The sequence below is a fragment of the Martes martes genome, assembly GCF_963455335.1.
Source record: "Martes martes genome assembly, chromosome: 7".
NCBI lineage: Eukaryota > Metazoa > Chordata > Mammalia > Carnivora > Mustelidae > Martes > Martes martes.
In genome coordinates, this window is record NC_137894.1 from 41156162 (window position 1) to 41172980 (window position 16819).

Below are 16819 nucleotides of genomic sequence, written 5' to 3' on the forward strand. Positions count from 1 at the left end.
TGTCTCCATCTTTCAATTTTGCATATGCTCTTTTCTTTCCATATAGATCTTTCATTCTTTCCTTATAACTCTTACACACTTTAAAAAGACTTACCTCATGCTTCATTTCAACTCTCCTTAATTATCAGATTCAGGTTATATGGCTTTCTTATATTACTTTATCAGAGCACTTACCCAATGATCAGTATTCTGTCCTCCATTAGAATGTGAGCTCCTGGAAAAAATAAAATCTATCCTTGATATCTAGACATTCATTTATATATACATCCAACTTATATTTACTAGGCAACTACAAGACAGTAAACCAGGTTAGGTGTTTGTTACACAACTGTGAACAAAACAATTATGTTCCTGCCCTTGCATAGCTTATAATATAGTCAAGAAGAAAAACAGTAAGTCAAATAAGCAAATACTGTGATATGTGACAAAAGATTATGAGAGTAAAAATGGGGACCTACTTTAGGTTGTACGTCAAACAAATGCAAACATTTATTGAACTAAATGTTTTCTAAGAGGTATATATAAATTATAACTTCACAATAGGTATAAGTGGACCAGGTTCATCACATCCTTGCCAACATTGACTCTGCTTAACACAGGGTTGCCACAAACCTTCGATTTGTAAAAAATGTAGTATCTGCAAAGTACAACAAAGTAAAGTGCGGTAAAATGAGGTATGCTTGTACTAAAAATCAAGGAATAAAACCACAGACATGATCAAATACACGTTATAAAACAGGCCTGATTAAGCACAAGTAAAAAACTAATACTAGATTTATATATACATAATCAGGGTTACTGAAATATATGGCTAAGATAATTTCAAAATAATTACTTGCAACACTATAATTTTACTAAATAAAAAGTAGTATTAAAAAATCAAAAGCCAAGTCGTTCTGGGATTCAGAAGTCTGAAGAAATCACTGTCTAGCTTTTTTAAAAGAGCAAATTCCAAAGGAAACCCTGCCTCTCCCTTGGTTCACTGCCAAATGATTCATAACTAAAATATTTCTGGGATATGGGAATATGGGACAAAGTTAAAAAAAAATCATGTCCATTTAAAAAAAAAGTTCAATGTTTAAAAAGGGACTGGCATGAGGAGGAAATCATATATTAAAATATATAAAATAGTTTTAACAATTATTCATTAATTAAAAAAATTTTATAATGGACTAAAATAATTGAAAACAAAACTTGGTAGTTGAAGATAAAAATATTCAACTGTTAGTGGTAATAGTTGAGAAGATTTCTTGGACTAGTTTCTTATATTAATATAAAACACATTAAAAAATTCCAAAAACATGGGGTGCTTAGATGGCTCAGTCATTTAAGCAGCTGCCTTCAGTTCAGGTCATGATCCCAGGGTCCTGGGATCGAGTCCCACATCAGGCTCCCTGCTCAGTGGGGAGCCTGCTTCTCCCTCTCCCTCTGCCTGCTGCTCTGCCTACTTGTGCTCTCTGTCAAATAAATAAATAAAATCTTTAAAAAAAAAATTCCAAAAACTCAAAGAAGTTACTACTTTGGATAACAAAATTTATATTTTACAAATGATGCACGTATTTCTGAAACTTTTAATCCACATTAAAGGACAAAGAGACACAAATTAAATAAGTCAATTTTTTCTTAAGTCCAAATTGGCTACAGCAACATCAGGTGATAACAACTTTTCCAAATTGATCTATGTGGTCCTAGGAAATTTAATCAGTATAGATGAGAAAAATAACTTATGTTTTATCACACATTAACCTTTTCAGTTGAAATAATGAGATTTTTCTGGAAAACACTCTCATCTCTGCTTTTAGTAGCATATTTCAACACTCAGTTGAAATTTGTGCCAAGAGATAGGGGATCTATCCCCAAACCTATAAAACCACAGAAGGTTTGTCTTTTTAAAAACAAACTGATGGTTGACCAACAAGGAACTGTTAACTTGTGACTTTTCAGAAGCATGGATTTTTTATTTTTAATCTTAATTTTTGGCTTTTGCAATGGAATTTCATCAAGTTTTTAAAGATAACTTTATTAACTTGCAACAATCATTTTAAAATAGTATATAAAAACTGTCGCAATGGGTCAGAAGCAAGGTTTACGTTGGCTCTAAATTAACTCTGACAGTGGCAAGATTCAACTTTTTGAGCCAATCTTAACAGACTGGTGATACAGTTCAAATTATTAACATAACACGCAATGATAAATATTGCTCTTGAAAAAAGCAAATTATTTTCCTATTTACAGTTTTTGGAAAAGGTCTACTATAAAAATATTTCTCTTCTCTGTTTCCCTGCCATGATAATGTTAAAACATATCTAGATTCTCCTCAAACATCAACCGTTAAAAGTATAACATTCCATTTTAGCTGAAACATTCCTTCACGTAGCCAATATATTTTTTCAAGGCACTCTAAGAACTCTCAAGGACACTAAAATAAAAATGTTCATCTTGTCCACTGATCTTCTAGGCATATTTTCCCTCAAACTTTTCTAATTTGAACATTGTTACAACTAGTTTTTCTTCATTTTCCATGATAGAGTCCTTAAGTTATTTTTCTTTTATTTGGAGCTTCTCCTTCATTTTCAACTTGCTGAATAGGCAGACTTTTGGTTTCCATGGAAACTGGATTCCTGCGGCTGCGTGTAGGCATTCTTGTTCCACCAACCTAAGAGATGAAGCAAAGAATGGTTTAACATGTTTACAAAATATTTATATACAGTTAACTCTGCTCTGTATTATTTATATATGTACTAATTACCTTGCAACTCGTCCTTTATATGTTTTTAATCTCCAGCTATCTGGCTGCTTCTAAACAAGCTTTAATCTGACACAGTTTAAGGTACTAAACTTTCAAACAGCAATCAGGGAAGGAAGAGGTATGGGTAGACAGAGAGAAGCAGGGGAAAAAACCACTCTTTGTGTTAAATCTGGAAGAGGCTGAAATGTTAAATTAGAAAATGATGGAAGGACAGTACTTTTGAGCAATGTGTTTGCAATAATGACACTGAAGGGCAGGAGAAAGCAAGAAATGAAAAATACGAAGGGAGAGAAAGGAAATACAAGAAACAGGTCAGGGGTGGTAAAGAGGGAGAAAAAATTACAAAACTGGAGAAAGGGACAAAGAGTAAGACAGACGAGTCTATAGGGAAAAAGGGGGGAAATAAATGTGAAAAACAGGAAGGCAAAAGAGAAAATAACTCAAGTAAAAAGGAAAAGTTGAGGGACTAAAAGAGAAGATTCTTGCAAGAAGGAAGAGAAAGGGTGAGAAAAAACTGGAAGGAGGCTACAGAGGAAAAAAGGAAGAGAAGTGGGAAGAAGAAAGTTTGTTAGGGTGCTGGTTCTATCTTAATATCGACTCCTCCTCAGCACAAGTAGCTGCCCACCCTCACTTTCTAGCCCACACAGACTACAGAAATGGGAAGGCATATTCTTAGGATACAATCCCTTGCTAACTGTAGTGCTACTGAAGATGAGATCTGGAAATTCTATCATCTCCTTGGCCACTGAGAGCAGATAGTTTTTAAAAGGGGTAATGGATAAAGTCAGCCTTTGGAGAGAAGGGCCAAAGCTGTACAGCCTAAAATCATTTGCCCAGAACCTGTCCATTTCTGCCTCTATTTTCCCCAGCCACCTTGCACCCTTTGTTTCTTTACATCCTGTCTACTGAATTACAGACCTGATGGTGATGGGTGATATTGCTACTCCAAACACATTCACATTTCCTAATATATCAGACATATTATTAATATTGCCCCACCGGGCTACTGGCTCACTAAGAATGAATCAGACTCCAGCTTCCCTAACCTAATATGTTATCTCTTCAGAGGCATTTTTTGGTTTACAATCAGGTGACCATAAAGGAAAAAGTCCAGCTGGGATTTGAGTGTGCCAGTGTGTTTGTCTGAATCTGATGAACTTTTCTAACACACCAATTAGAAAAAAGCTGTGATTTTTAGATTATCTACACTACTGCCCACTCAGCTGGTATCTACCATAAGATTACACTGACCACCCTGATTTTATCTATTTTATTGCTGAGGAAAGCATTTTGAAGCTTCCATTGTAAGATTATGTGTGTGTGTGTGTGTGTGTGTATGTGTGTAAAATGAATGTTTATTATAGAAGTTGTAGAAGGAGAAAAGGGACGGGCACAGAGACTTTGCAAAAGGACTGGAAGTGGAAGAAGTCAAAAGTAGCATAGGAAACAAATGAGATTCTCCTATTAATCTCTTCTCCCTGCAGTAGGAGGCAGACACGGACTCTATTAGGGTGTGTCTCAGGGTTAGTACCTAAGGCACTACACAAAGATGAGAAATGAGTTGAAGTGGACAGGAACTAAAGGATTGTATCCGAGACAGATACATTTGTTTTATGAGTTGTTTTTTTAAAAGATTTTATTTAGAGACAGAGGCAGAGACAGCGAGAGAGGGAACACAAGCAGAGGGAGTGGGAGAGGGAGAACCAGGCTTCGTGCTGAGCAGGGAGCCCAATGTGGGGCTTGATCCCAGGACCCTGTGATCATGACTTGAGCCAAAGGCAGACAGGCGCTTAACGACTGAGCCACCCAGGCGCCCCTGTTATATGAGTTTTGACACCACGAAATATGTGGATGATTTTTGTTTCATATAGGGTCCTACTTCCTCAGGTTTCCTGAAACTTCAGTCTTTTCCTACTGCTGCTAAGGCTAGAAATCCTATCTGTGCTTACCCTGACTGGAATAGCAAGTCCCATTCCCATGGCCTAGCTAGGAGGAAGTAAGGGAGGAAGGTTGGGTAATTCTCACTGAACATAGGGCTAGACTGTAGGGAGGTATATAAGAAATCACCAAAAACTTTCAAGGGCTTAAAAACATACCAAACCAAACATTAATTATCTACCCATTTACTCTACCTAACAGCTGGGTCTTAGATAATTTCACTAAGGATCTGTCTCTGTAACTGAAAGTGTGAAGTGTCTTAAAAAATTCAAATCAGCAACTGCTCAGTGGCATATATATAATTGAATTGTTTGATTTTGTATTTATGTGGCCAAACCCTGAACATATGGCATTGTATCAAAGTATTAAACCAAAAAGGAGTAAGTCATCCTGATACAGAATTATATGTCACAGGAAATAGACCATAACCAGAATTTCTTTTAAAAAAAATTTTTTTTAAAGGTTTTTATTTATTTAAGAGAGAGAGAGAGAGGGAGAGAGAGAGAGAGAGAAAGTGAAAGAGAGCACAAGCAGGGGGAGCAGCTGGTAGAGGGAGAAGCAGGCTCCCGGCTGAGCAGGGAGCCCGATGCAGGACTCGATCCCAGGACCCTGGGATCATGACCTGAGCCAAAGGCAGACACTTAACCAACTGAGTCACCCAGGTGCCCTGCAGAATTTCTAAATTAAAAAGAAATCATTATCCTAGAAAGAACATAAATCTTCCAAAAGTAGTTTTCAATTATTATATTTACATAAGTGAAAAAAACTTTGCCTTAATAAATTATAATAATCACTACTCAAATGAAATTTAAACTGGAAATAACCAACCAAAACAGTAGATAAGATGGTCTAAAATATTAACAACTTCATCCACTCTTTCATTTGTAGCAACTAGTTAACCATATATATTCTAATGGCCAAAGTTAGCTAAGAATGTGCAAGGAGTTCTCATTTCTAAAAAGAGCCTCCCAAATAGTAACATTAGGGTAAAGAACTGAAAAACGTAAACAACTTCATTCAAGGTAAATTATTAAAAAGTCCTCAACATTTGCATTCCAGCTATTTCTAAAAGGACTTGAAAACATTTATGGATTAATATAACACAGAAAGAAAAAAAAGAACAAAAGATATCCACAGGATACACGACTGACAGATGTTCTGGGACACACATATTGAGAAGATTATGGAAGTCAGACAATAATTTTGACTCCAAGATTTTTGGCAGCCCAGAAGGAAAATACACTTAGTTTTTATTTTCTGAACACTCAGATTCATTTGTATAGAACAAAACTTTTCCTACAGCTAAAACCCAAATGGAATTATCTTACATGATATAAAGAATGAGTGACATGAAGAGTATCTCTAGCCATGGCTTTACAAAAGTTTCAGACAGGGAAAAACCACTCAACTGGTATTTCTGGGAAGGATTCAATAAAGAGAATAATGTTAATTATAACTCAATAAATACTGAGTTATACAATACTTAGCAAGCAATTTAGTCCTTAACAGTTTATTGTACATTTAATAAGGTACTGCATTCACTAATTACTAACACTTACTTTTTAATTTTTCTATATCCTACTTATCAATTTTTAATTGTATCATCATTTTATTGTAAGTATTCTTCTGCAAATTGCCTCAAATATTTAATGAAATGAAACAGTACACATAAATAAGAATCACAAAAAAATATTACTTTGCTTTTCACAAGAACACAGGGATACAACTCTGTGGATGTATTACTCATGCTCCCACTGGGGAAGCTAATAGAATTTTCTTTAGTTGACTTAATAAACATTACAAAAACAGAAACTTCCACCGACAATGACTGGATCCAGTAAAGCATACAACTTTATCCACCCTTCTTATGGATGCAGTTTTTAGATGATGATGTGATTAAGGTGGATATGAAGTTGAAATATTATATTGTCAATGACACAGATGAATAATTAACAACCTAATGGAACATTTAACTACAAAAAAGATCTTACCTTTTGTTGTGGTGTAGGACCTAGTGATTTAGGCGGAAAAGTACAAGGTATTCTTCCATGATGGATATGATATGGTAATAACAGACTGGGATCTAAAGGGACCCAGGGAACTGACAGACTGGAAGGCACACCAGGAAGGCCACAATGTGTTTTATGCAAATTGTAGGCTGTCCTAGTAACTTTTCCATCAGAGGTCTTGTAGATCAGGAGTGAAGAATCTTCTGCTGCATGAGACAACAAGTAGGAACCCTCCTGCAAGCTAAATCATGTAAGGAAATTTCAACTCACTGGCTCATGGTGTCAATTTCAACAATATTTTCTTATCATGATCTATTAGCGAAATCAAAAACAATTTTGGGAATGGAATACCACCTCTAAAAATATTTTATAAGCAAACAAGATTTAAGAAGTCTTATTTTTAACAATTTTCATGATTTTTAGGCAACTGATTTTAATTTAAAAGTTCAGGATACATAATTACTTTCTTTTTACTGTTATCTCAGTCAATTTCTAAGTAGTCAGTAATTTAATGGGAAACAAACAGTCTGTTAATTCTCTAATCCACACACAACATATACTGAAAAGCATCTCATGAGTGTACATACACAGTATTTCTATACAGACCATTTTAATCCATTCAACAAACATAGCTCTTGCTTTGTATCCAGTAAGACAGAGATTAAGAGATATAAAAGGGAATGTGGCACATTCACTACACTTAGCTTAAAATAAAGTAGAAGAAAAAAATGGATCACAATACAAGGTCCTATGAGAATAATAATAACAATAGCAGCTGATAGGTACTGAATGCTTATCATGACCTTACTGTCATACTGCTTATATCTATTTTATTATTAAATCCTCCACAACAAATCTTCAAGGCATAATATTAGTAATTCACCCCATATTACAGGTGAACAGAAATTAGAGATACTAAACAATTTGCCCAAAGTTCTGAGTGTAGGGCTTAGCTATAAACTCAGGTAGTTCAATCTACAGGCCATACCCTTAATCATGATCCCCTACTGTTATAATAATCACTTCTGTCAAATATCAAATCTACCTTTTCCTTTTCTCCTTACAAAGGTTTAAGGAATTCAGTGTATCAATATAAAGAGCTAAAAGGGCAGGATTAATATTTTGTGCTTTCATAGGATTTTACATTCCTCTAGCTCAAAGGTGCCAAGAAAAATCTCAGTTCTTTCCCATATCATTTAAAATAAGGATTAATCACACTTCAGTTATACCCATCTGCCTACAACCCTGGTAAGTTACATTTCCATTATTTATTTTTTTTTAAGCAGAAAAGTAATAGGTGTTGACAAAGGAGGTTCAGAGAATTACTGTTACCTTCTGGAGAACTTTCTTTTTGGAACAACCACTTTCATATTTTCATATAAGGAAATGAGTAATAATGAATTTGGTAGTAGGAATAAATAACATTTCAAAGATTGAGCTTTTATTGATGAAAATCATATTTTAACTACCTTTACTAAAAATGAAGAAAGCTCTGGTTTACAGAGAATTCATGGAGAAGGAGAAACTTCAAGGAAGAGTATTTTATTTTATTTTATTTTATTTTTTTAAAGATTTTATTTATTTATTTGGCAGACAGAGATCACAAGTAGGCAGAGAGGCAGGCAGAGAGAGAGAAGGAAGCAGGCTCCCTGCTGAGCAGAGATCCCGATATGGGGCTCGATCCCAGGACCCTGGGATCATGACCTGAGCCGAAGGCAGAGGCTTTAACCCACTGAGCCACCCAGGCGCCCCAAGGAAGAGTATTTTAGAAGTGCCATTATAGGGCAAAGTACACGGATGGATACTAACTATGGTGGGCAGAATAACGACTTTCCAAAGATGCCTGGATACTAAACCCTAGAACCTATAAATATGTTACATTATATGGCAAAGGGGTTAAGATGGAATTCCTAACCCGCTGATTTTAAAATGGTAAGATTTTCCTGGATTATCTCAGTGGGCCCACTATAATCGTACGAGTCCCTCAATGTAGAAGAGGGAAGCAGAGGGGAGATACAACTATGAAAGGAGTTAGAACAATGTGAGTGATGTGAGGATTCAACATGCTTCTGAAACTCTGAAAAAGGAAGAGGGCCACAAGCCAAGGAATGCAGATGGCCTCTAAACTTTACAGAAGTCAAGAAAAGAGACCATACCCAGAGCCTACAGGAAAAAAAAAAAAAAAAAAAAAAATCAGTCCCATTGACACACTGCTTTCAACCCAGAAGACCTATTACATTTATAGAATTGAAAGATAGTAAATTTGTGTTGTTTTAAAACACCAATTTTATAGTAATTTGCTATAGTTGCAGTAGAAAATGAACACACAAACTAAGATATTGATAATAAGATCTCAAAAAGCATTTAACAAATTTCAAGTATAAGTACTGTATATCATGAAGAACATGATATACAAAATAGAATTTCTGCCACAGAATCACTGAACTTAAAAGTACCTAGGGAATCAATGAACTCAACACCATCATTTTATAAATAAGGAAACGAACATCTAGTTGCATCACAGGTAGGAGAGTTAGAACTTTGAGATTTTCACATTTATTTCAGACTCTTGAATTGTTTTTTAGTTTTTCTTTTGGTAAAGGTGTAACAGAAGGAGTACAAAAGTTCACATAATAAAACAGTCTGATAGGGGCGCCTGGATGGCTCAGTGGGTTAAAGCCTCTGCCTTCAGCTCGGGTCATGATCTCAGGGTCCTGGGATGGAGCCCCGCATCCGGCTCTCTGCTCAGCAGGGAGCCTGCTTCCCCCTGCCTCTCTGCCTACTTGTGATCCCTCTGTCAAATAAATAAATAAAATCTTTAAAATAAAATAAAATAAAATAAAACAAACAGTCTGATAAATCACCAGATGGAGAATCCATATTCTAAGATTTCTCATAGACTTAATGATTTTGAACATTAGCTCTATGTTGCTTTCTCATCCTGAAAATGTAAACAATATATCTATGCTAGGCTCCATAATGGCCCCCAGGATATCCACATCCTAATTTCCAGAACTTTTGAATGTTTAATGGCTTTCCAAATGTGATTAAGGTACATGTGATAAAGGAAGCAGAAATTTGAGTAATATGCTTTGAAGATGGAGAGAGGCCACAAGTCAAGGGATACAGGTTAACCACTAAAAGGTGAAAATCAGGACAAGGAAATGACTGCTCCCTTAGAGTCTCCAAAAATAATCAGCCCTGCTAACACAAATTTAGTCCAGTGAAAATGATTTCGGATTTCTGACCTCCAAAACTGAAAAAGAGTAAGTTTGTGCTGTTTTAGGCCCCTAAGTTTGTGGTAATTTGTTACAATGTCAATTGGAAACCAATACAGCAGAGGCTTACAGAAAAAATGTTTAATTGCAAGCAAGCCAGATACTACCACATTATCTTCTTATTTATTATCTTCACAATTTCAACCTTGACAAAAGAGAGTAAATCTTGCATTTCTGGGTTACATTCTACGACCTCTAGTAACATATATTCAAATTTTCTATGAATTTTCACCCAAGAAATCACATATATCAATGCAGAAGATCCAAAAAAACTTACCTACTCAATTTCTTCAGAATGTGTTGGAGGATGTTAAATAAACTTGAAATCCTATTAAACAGAAGAAATTCTTGTAAAATTAAATAACAAAAAAGTTATTCTTAACAATTATAGCTCTTCAGGAAAAGAAATACCCTAACAAAAAAAATATGAAATAGAAAACAGAATACCAAAATCATTTGATTAAATTATTGTTTACTTAATATTTGCCACTTCCTGATTTTTCTTCAAAATCATAAAGTACTTGGTCTGTGTAAATCAGAGCAGTTGTAAAGAGATCACTATTTTATATTCAAATTATAAACTTTTTAAAATGTTCAAGAAGTCTTTAGCAGAACTAATCTGTGAAAGAGTTTGCCTTTTAGAGATGGTGGTGAATTAGCTTCCAAAGAAACTGAGATGTATTTTAAATATGTGATACCAGAGAAGCCACTGACTGGTGACAGGATAGTTAAAGGGAAATGAAATATATTTCTTTAGTATCTATTCTACCTGAAATTCATTCCCCCTACAATTCATTTAAAAATGGGTTTCACTGGGAAAGGTGGGACAGGCAGTGAGTAATGCACAGAAAAGCTTTTTTAATTCATGTAAAGAAAAATTTACTCTTCAAAGGAGGCAGTCCTTATAATAGAAGTGGACATTTTTAAGAACAAGCAGAGAATTCAAGCTTGAACCTGAGACCCTCCAAAAATTGCGTCAAGCCCCAAAGCTGGAACTATGCAAGCAGTCTAAGTCAGGACAATTGCTCATTCTAATCATGAATCAAACTTACTACCAGCCACTCTAGCTCAGCTGTGTGCTCTGGAACAAGTCACTTTAAGTCCCAGTTTTCCCCACACATAAAATAGGGATAATACTCCCACCAGTACTTTCACAGAAAGCTGTCATATATAAATTAGATAATGTTTGTATGTTATTTTCCTTTGCATTTAGGTATTTGGAGTCCTGAGCCCAAGAAACTCACTTCAGTATGATGTATAGTAACATGTGGCACAGGGGAAACTTTTAGAAGTTAGGATTGTCTAAATGATTGTATACAATCCTTAGAGCTAAGAGTCTATATCACTGTCCTATTCTTTCCCATCCCTACAAAGGAGTGCTCCCATTCACCTCCCAGATGGTGGGCTACTACTCTTGCTCTAGCCTCCTTTGTTTGAAGTAGAAAGACTGGTATCACTGGAATTTGATTTAATTTGAAAATGGACATAGTTAATATAGATGGATCACAAACTGGGCTAGAGGAAGCTTCAGTGTATAAAAGGATTAAAAGTCTTGAGAAAATAAATGATTTAAACTTAACAAATATTTAGAAATAAACAAAAATTAGTGATTACATTAGCAAGTTTAAAAAATCCCACCACAAAGTAAACTTTCTTACTTGAGTGCTGAAAGTTTTTCTTTTAATTCTTCTGAGGTAATTTCTTCTAACAGAAAAAGTTTTGAAGTAAATGCATCGATATGCCCTAAAATAAAGTATCAAACTTAAAAAGAACAATTGCAGTACTTGGGGGGAAGAAAAGGTTATACAGTCTTCTTAAAGTTGTTTTTACAAAATTGTAACAACCTCAAAGGAACTTTACATTCTAAAAAGAGGAGAATTACACATTTTATTAAGTTTATTAAGTAAAGCTGTATTTTACTTATTTTTCTAAAAGATTTTATTTATTTATTTGAGAGAGAGAGTAAGTGGGGGTGGGGGCAGAGGGAAAAGGAGAGAGAGAATTTCAAGCAGACTTTGTGCTGAGCGCAGACCCTGAGACAGGGCTCAATCTCACAACCCTGAGATCATGACCTAGGTGATAACCAACAGTCAGATGCTCAACCGACTGAGCCACCCAGCTGCCCCAAAACTGTATTTTAAAATGACACAAAAGTATTAGTTCTAAAATATTTGCTGAATATGGAAAAGTTTACACATGTGCACACCAAAAAATAATCTCTAAGAGCTAAATTAAAGAAAAACAACTGTTAAAATACTGGTGTATCTGTTTCCTATTAGTTTAAGTTGCATTTTCATAGAGATGACATTTTTAGAGAAATATGTACCTATTATTGACACAAATGGACAGTCCAATTTATAGTATGGGTATGCTCTACACACACCTAAGACACACTTGGTTCTTTTTTTAAAGATTTATTTATTTATTTGGGGGAGAGAGAGAGAGAGAGAGCGAGCGCCCGCACACATGAGCAGGGGGAGGGGCAGAGGGAGGGAAAGAAACCTGAAGCAGACTCCCTGCTCAAGAGTCAGCTGCTTAGCTGCTTAGCCAACTGCTTAGCCAACTGAGCTACACATGAGCAGGGGGAGGGGCAGAGGGAGGGAAAGAAACCTGAAGCAGACTCCCCGCTCAAGAGTCAGATGCTTAGCTAACTGAGCTACTCAGGCATTCCCACACCTGGTTAAGATAAAAATTAGATTATAAAAATCAAGCTTAATTATTTACAATAACCAAGATATGGAAACAACATAAGTGTCTAACAACAGAGGAATGGATAAAGAAGATGTGGTGTATATATACAATAGAATATTACTCAGCCAAAAGAAAGAAGGAAATTCTGCTTTTTATAACAACAAAGACTTAAGGGCATCATGCTAAATGAAGTAAGACAGAGAAAGAAAATACTACATGGTATCACTGACATGTGGAATCTAAAAATAAAAGTCAAACTCCCAGAAACAGAGTAGAAAAGTGGTTCCCAAAGGCTAGGGGAGGAAGGAATAGAGAGAGGTGGTAAAGGGTAAAAGCTTTCAGCCATACAGAGTCTGAGATTCTAATGTATAATATGGTGACTACAGAAGATAACACTATATCGTATGACTGAAATTTGCCAAGAGAGAACGTAAATGTTCTCATTAAAAAAAAAGAAAAAAAAAAAGGAAAAACATAAATGTGTGGGGATGGAGGTATTAATTACCTGGATGGGAGGAATCATTTCACAATGTATATGTCTATCAAATCATCATGATGTACACTTTTAATATTTTACAATTTGATCTGTTAATTATACCACAATAAAGCTCAAAAAGAAAATCCAGCTTTTAATTAAAGCACACGAGATTCCACACGGTTAAAAAAAACAGTGCTTAAAGTCTTACTTCCTTACAAATATGACATAATTCTAGAATTCCAAGAAACAAAGTAGCAAATGTTGACACTTCCATTTTAAAAAGTAATGTGTATGTACTACAACAACATAGGTTAAGACAGGACACTTAGGCCTTGAAATATACTGAGGAAGAATGATATAAAAGACAGCCCTACATTAAATGTTATATACTCAAGTCAATACAAAAACCAGACTTAAAAACATTAGTATGACAAGAGTATAACACTTACCAACGCTGAAATAATACCATTTTTTGTTTTTATTTTTGAACTTGCAATATTTAGTTATCAAAACACATTACCTGTGAAGCTGATGCTAATCACTGGGACAACAATAAATGCACATAATATCTCATTTTCATATAAAGCCCCCTTTCATTGGCTTTTATCCCATAAAAAGAATTAGAAACATTTTCACAAGATGCTTTTCTTTAAAACAACAAATCTATTTTTCCCATGCCTACTTGTTATTTCCTATGCCAAGTTTTAGTTTCACCTCTACATTTCTAACACTCATTATACAGTGACATTTCTAATAACAAAGACATATTTTAATGCTTTAATAACTGTAGAAAGGGAATATTAAATACAATAAAACATATTTAGACATTTACTAAATATGCCTTTGAGGAGATTAACAAGTCTTAGCTTTTTAAAGAAATCTCAATAAAAAATATGTATTATGGTATATGTCAAATATGGTCAGCCAAAAATAACTATATAGAGAATGCCATACTAAGTGCTATGAGGCCTACTTCCTCAAGGAATAAACAATTCTCTCAATATTGGAGCATTTTCACCTGGGGGCCTTAGATGACTCATATGTGTGTTGAGATATTTATCTCCCCGGCCCTTGGGCAGCTGAGAAAGGCTTGGGATGGAAAGTTTCCCGGCCACTGCCCTTCAGTCATGAGGTATCTCTTTTGTATATGAGTGTGCTATCTAAGTATTTTTCATGTGTCAGGTTGAGAAACTGCTTTACAGAGTACAAATAAAGCCTTTATACAATACAATTAAAGGCTTTATATACATGTATCCAATCATAATACACACATATATACACATAAACAGGTAGTTCTTGCTTTGCATGCAGTATGGGATGATAAAAGTAATCATACAAGCTGAAACCATGCAAGCAATTTTAATGATCAATGTGAAGAATTACAATTGTTCCATAACCTTTAAAATTTTTTGTCAAGGGACACCTGGGTGGCTCAGTGAATTAAGTGTCTGACTCTTGATTTCAGCCTAGGTCATGATCTCATGGGTCATGAGATCAAGCCCCACATCAGGCTATGCACTCAGTGGGGAGTCTCATTGAGATTCTCTCTCTCTCCCTTTTCCTCCGCTACTCCCCTGACTTGTGCACATGCGTGCGTTCTCTCTCTCTCTCTCAAATAAATAAATAAATAAATAAATAAATCTATCTTAAAAACATTTTTTTGGTTGGGGCAGCTGGAAGGTGCAATTAGTTAAGCCTCCAACTATTGGTTTCGGCTCAGGTCCTGATCTCGATCTTGGGATTGTGAGATAGAGTCCCTATTGGGCTCTGCACTCAGAAGTCTGCTTAAGACTCTCTCTCCTCTGCCACCCGCACACCCCATGCTCTTTCTCTAAAATAAATAGATAAATAAATCTGAAAAAAATTTTTTGTCAAGGAGTGCCTGGGTGGCTCAGTTGTTCAGCGTCTGCCTTCAGTTCAGGTCATGATCCCAGTGTCCTGGGATCAAGCCCTGCATCAGGCTCCCTGATCAGCGGGAAGCCTGCCTCTCTCTACCTCTCTCTTTCTCTCCACCCTCTTGCTTGTGGCTTGTGTTCCCTCTCTCACTGTCTGTCAAATAAATAAATAAAATCTTAAAAAAAATTTTTTTGTCAAAACATTATGAATTCTCCAACAATTGTAAATGTACAGGGAAATGAAAAAAAGCAAAACTAATATTTATTTAGTATACTATAAAACACTAAAAACACTGAAAATTAAAGTATTTTATTTCTTTATAAAAAAACTCATCAAGAGCAGTTTGAACACGGGTTGTCACCTTCTTCTGGAACAACTTATGATGATAGGAAGCAAGCATCTTTTCTATGCCATGAACTGTCAAACTCCTTTCTAAGTTGGGATCAGCTTCCAACATTGTATCCTTTGTGCTTTATTATTATTTTTTAAAGATTTTATTTATTTATTTATTTGACAGAGAGAGAGAGAGAGAGAGAGCACAGGCAGGGGGAGCAGCAGAGAGAGAGTGGGAGAAGCAGGCTCTCCTGCTCAGCTCAGATGCAGGGCTGGATCCTAGGACCCCGAGATCATGACCTGAACCGAAGGCAGATGTTTAACCAACTGAGCCACCCAGGAGCACCTCCTCTGGGCTTTAAATGTCAGGAAATATCTCTAAGAGTTCCTTTCAAGTAAAATCTTATGCAGGTATCACTTTTTCATCCTTTACATAACAACCACTTTCCTCATTTATGTCCCTAAGTTCGCCTTCACTAAATTCCTGTGGCAGCATATCTAGAGTCTCTTGAACATCAACAATGTCAACGTTCCTACTGTCAGCTGTTTTTCCCATAACTTCATTTATGTTCAATTCGAATTTTACTTCCTGCAGTATCACTTTTTATTTCTTTGCTGTGTTTTAATCATTGTGTGCCAACTCTTTGATTATCCACTTTTATAAAATTACACGAGTTTATCAGTGGGAGACAGGGATGGAACACAAATATACACTTTGTTTTTAGTTTATGAACTCAGTAACAGGTGACCACTGACAGAGTTTGGAAAATGGGACATGTCTGGTGATGATGTCCATCTGTTATTTATGTAGTGATATGTGGACTGAAGAGTCAGCCGTGAAGTCTGTACTTTATGAAATTAGTCATAGTACTCTGTAGTAACTGAAACTCAGAACTGTGCAAAAGCAAGGCTGGTCTTATGTCAACTATATAGAACTGATATATATTAAAGGATCAGAAGGCAGATAAAGAAGTTGCAATAAGATTCCTTTGGGAATTTTCTTTTCGTTCTTTCTTTTTTATTTTTAAAGACTTTATTTATTTGACAGAAAGAGGGAACGTGCACGCACACAAGCAGGGGAAGCAGCAGGCAGAGGCAGCGGGAGAAGCAGGCTTCCCACTCAGCAGGGAGCCTGATGCAGGGCTCAATCCCAGGACCCTGGGATCATGACCTGAGCTGAAGACAGCAACTTAACAACTGAGCCACCCAGGTGCTCCACTTTGGGAATTTTCTTTAGGAGTATTTCTTAATGTTTTTATGGGACCTAAGGATAAAAAGAGTACTAAATTGAGGGGAAGAGAACATGTTCATAGTAAAGTGAAACAGACAAACATTAACAACAAAAAAAGTACATTTATTCTACCTGAAAAACAGACTATGAACTACAAAAGTGGTTCTCAAGATGCAGTCCCTAGACTGCAGCATCAGCAGCACCTGAGAACATGCC

At 35.7% G+C, this 16819-nt stretch overlaps 1 protein-coding gene across 2 annotated transcripts in view; it reads right to left on the minus strand.

The window, feature by feature from the left end:
- Positions 1-1552: 1552 nt before the first annotated feature.
- Positions 1553-16819, minus strand: part of ICE2 (interactor of little elongation complex ELL subunit 2) — a 64151-nt gene continuing 48884 nt past the window's right edge. For both annotated transcript variants that reach the window (XM_080808319.1, XM_080808318.1), the window contains 4 exons: positions 11633-11717; positions 10252-10302; positions 6679-6937; positions 1553-2656 (listed from right to left, as the gene is read on the minus strand). In XM_080808319.1, coding sequence (XP_080664445.1) covers positions 2534-2656; positions 6679-6937; positions 10252-10302; positions 11633-11717 — 518 coding nt within the window. In that variant the 3' untranslated portion in view covers positions 1553-2533. The remainder of the gene's footprint in view (positions 2657-6678; positions 6938-10251; positions 10303-11632; positions 11718-16819) is intronic.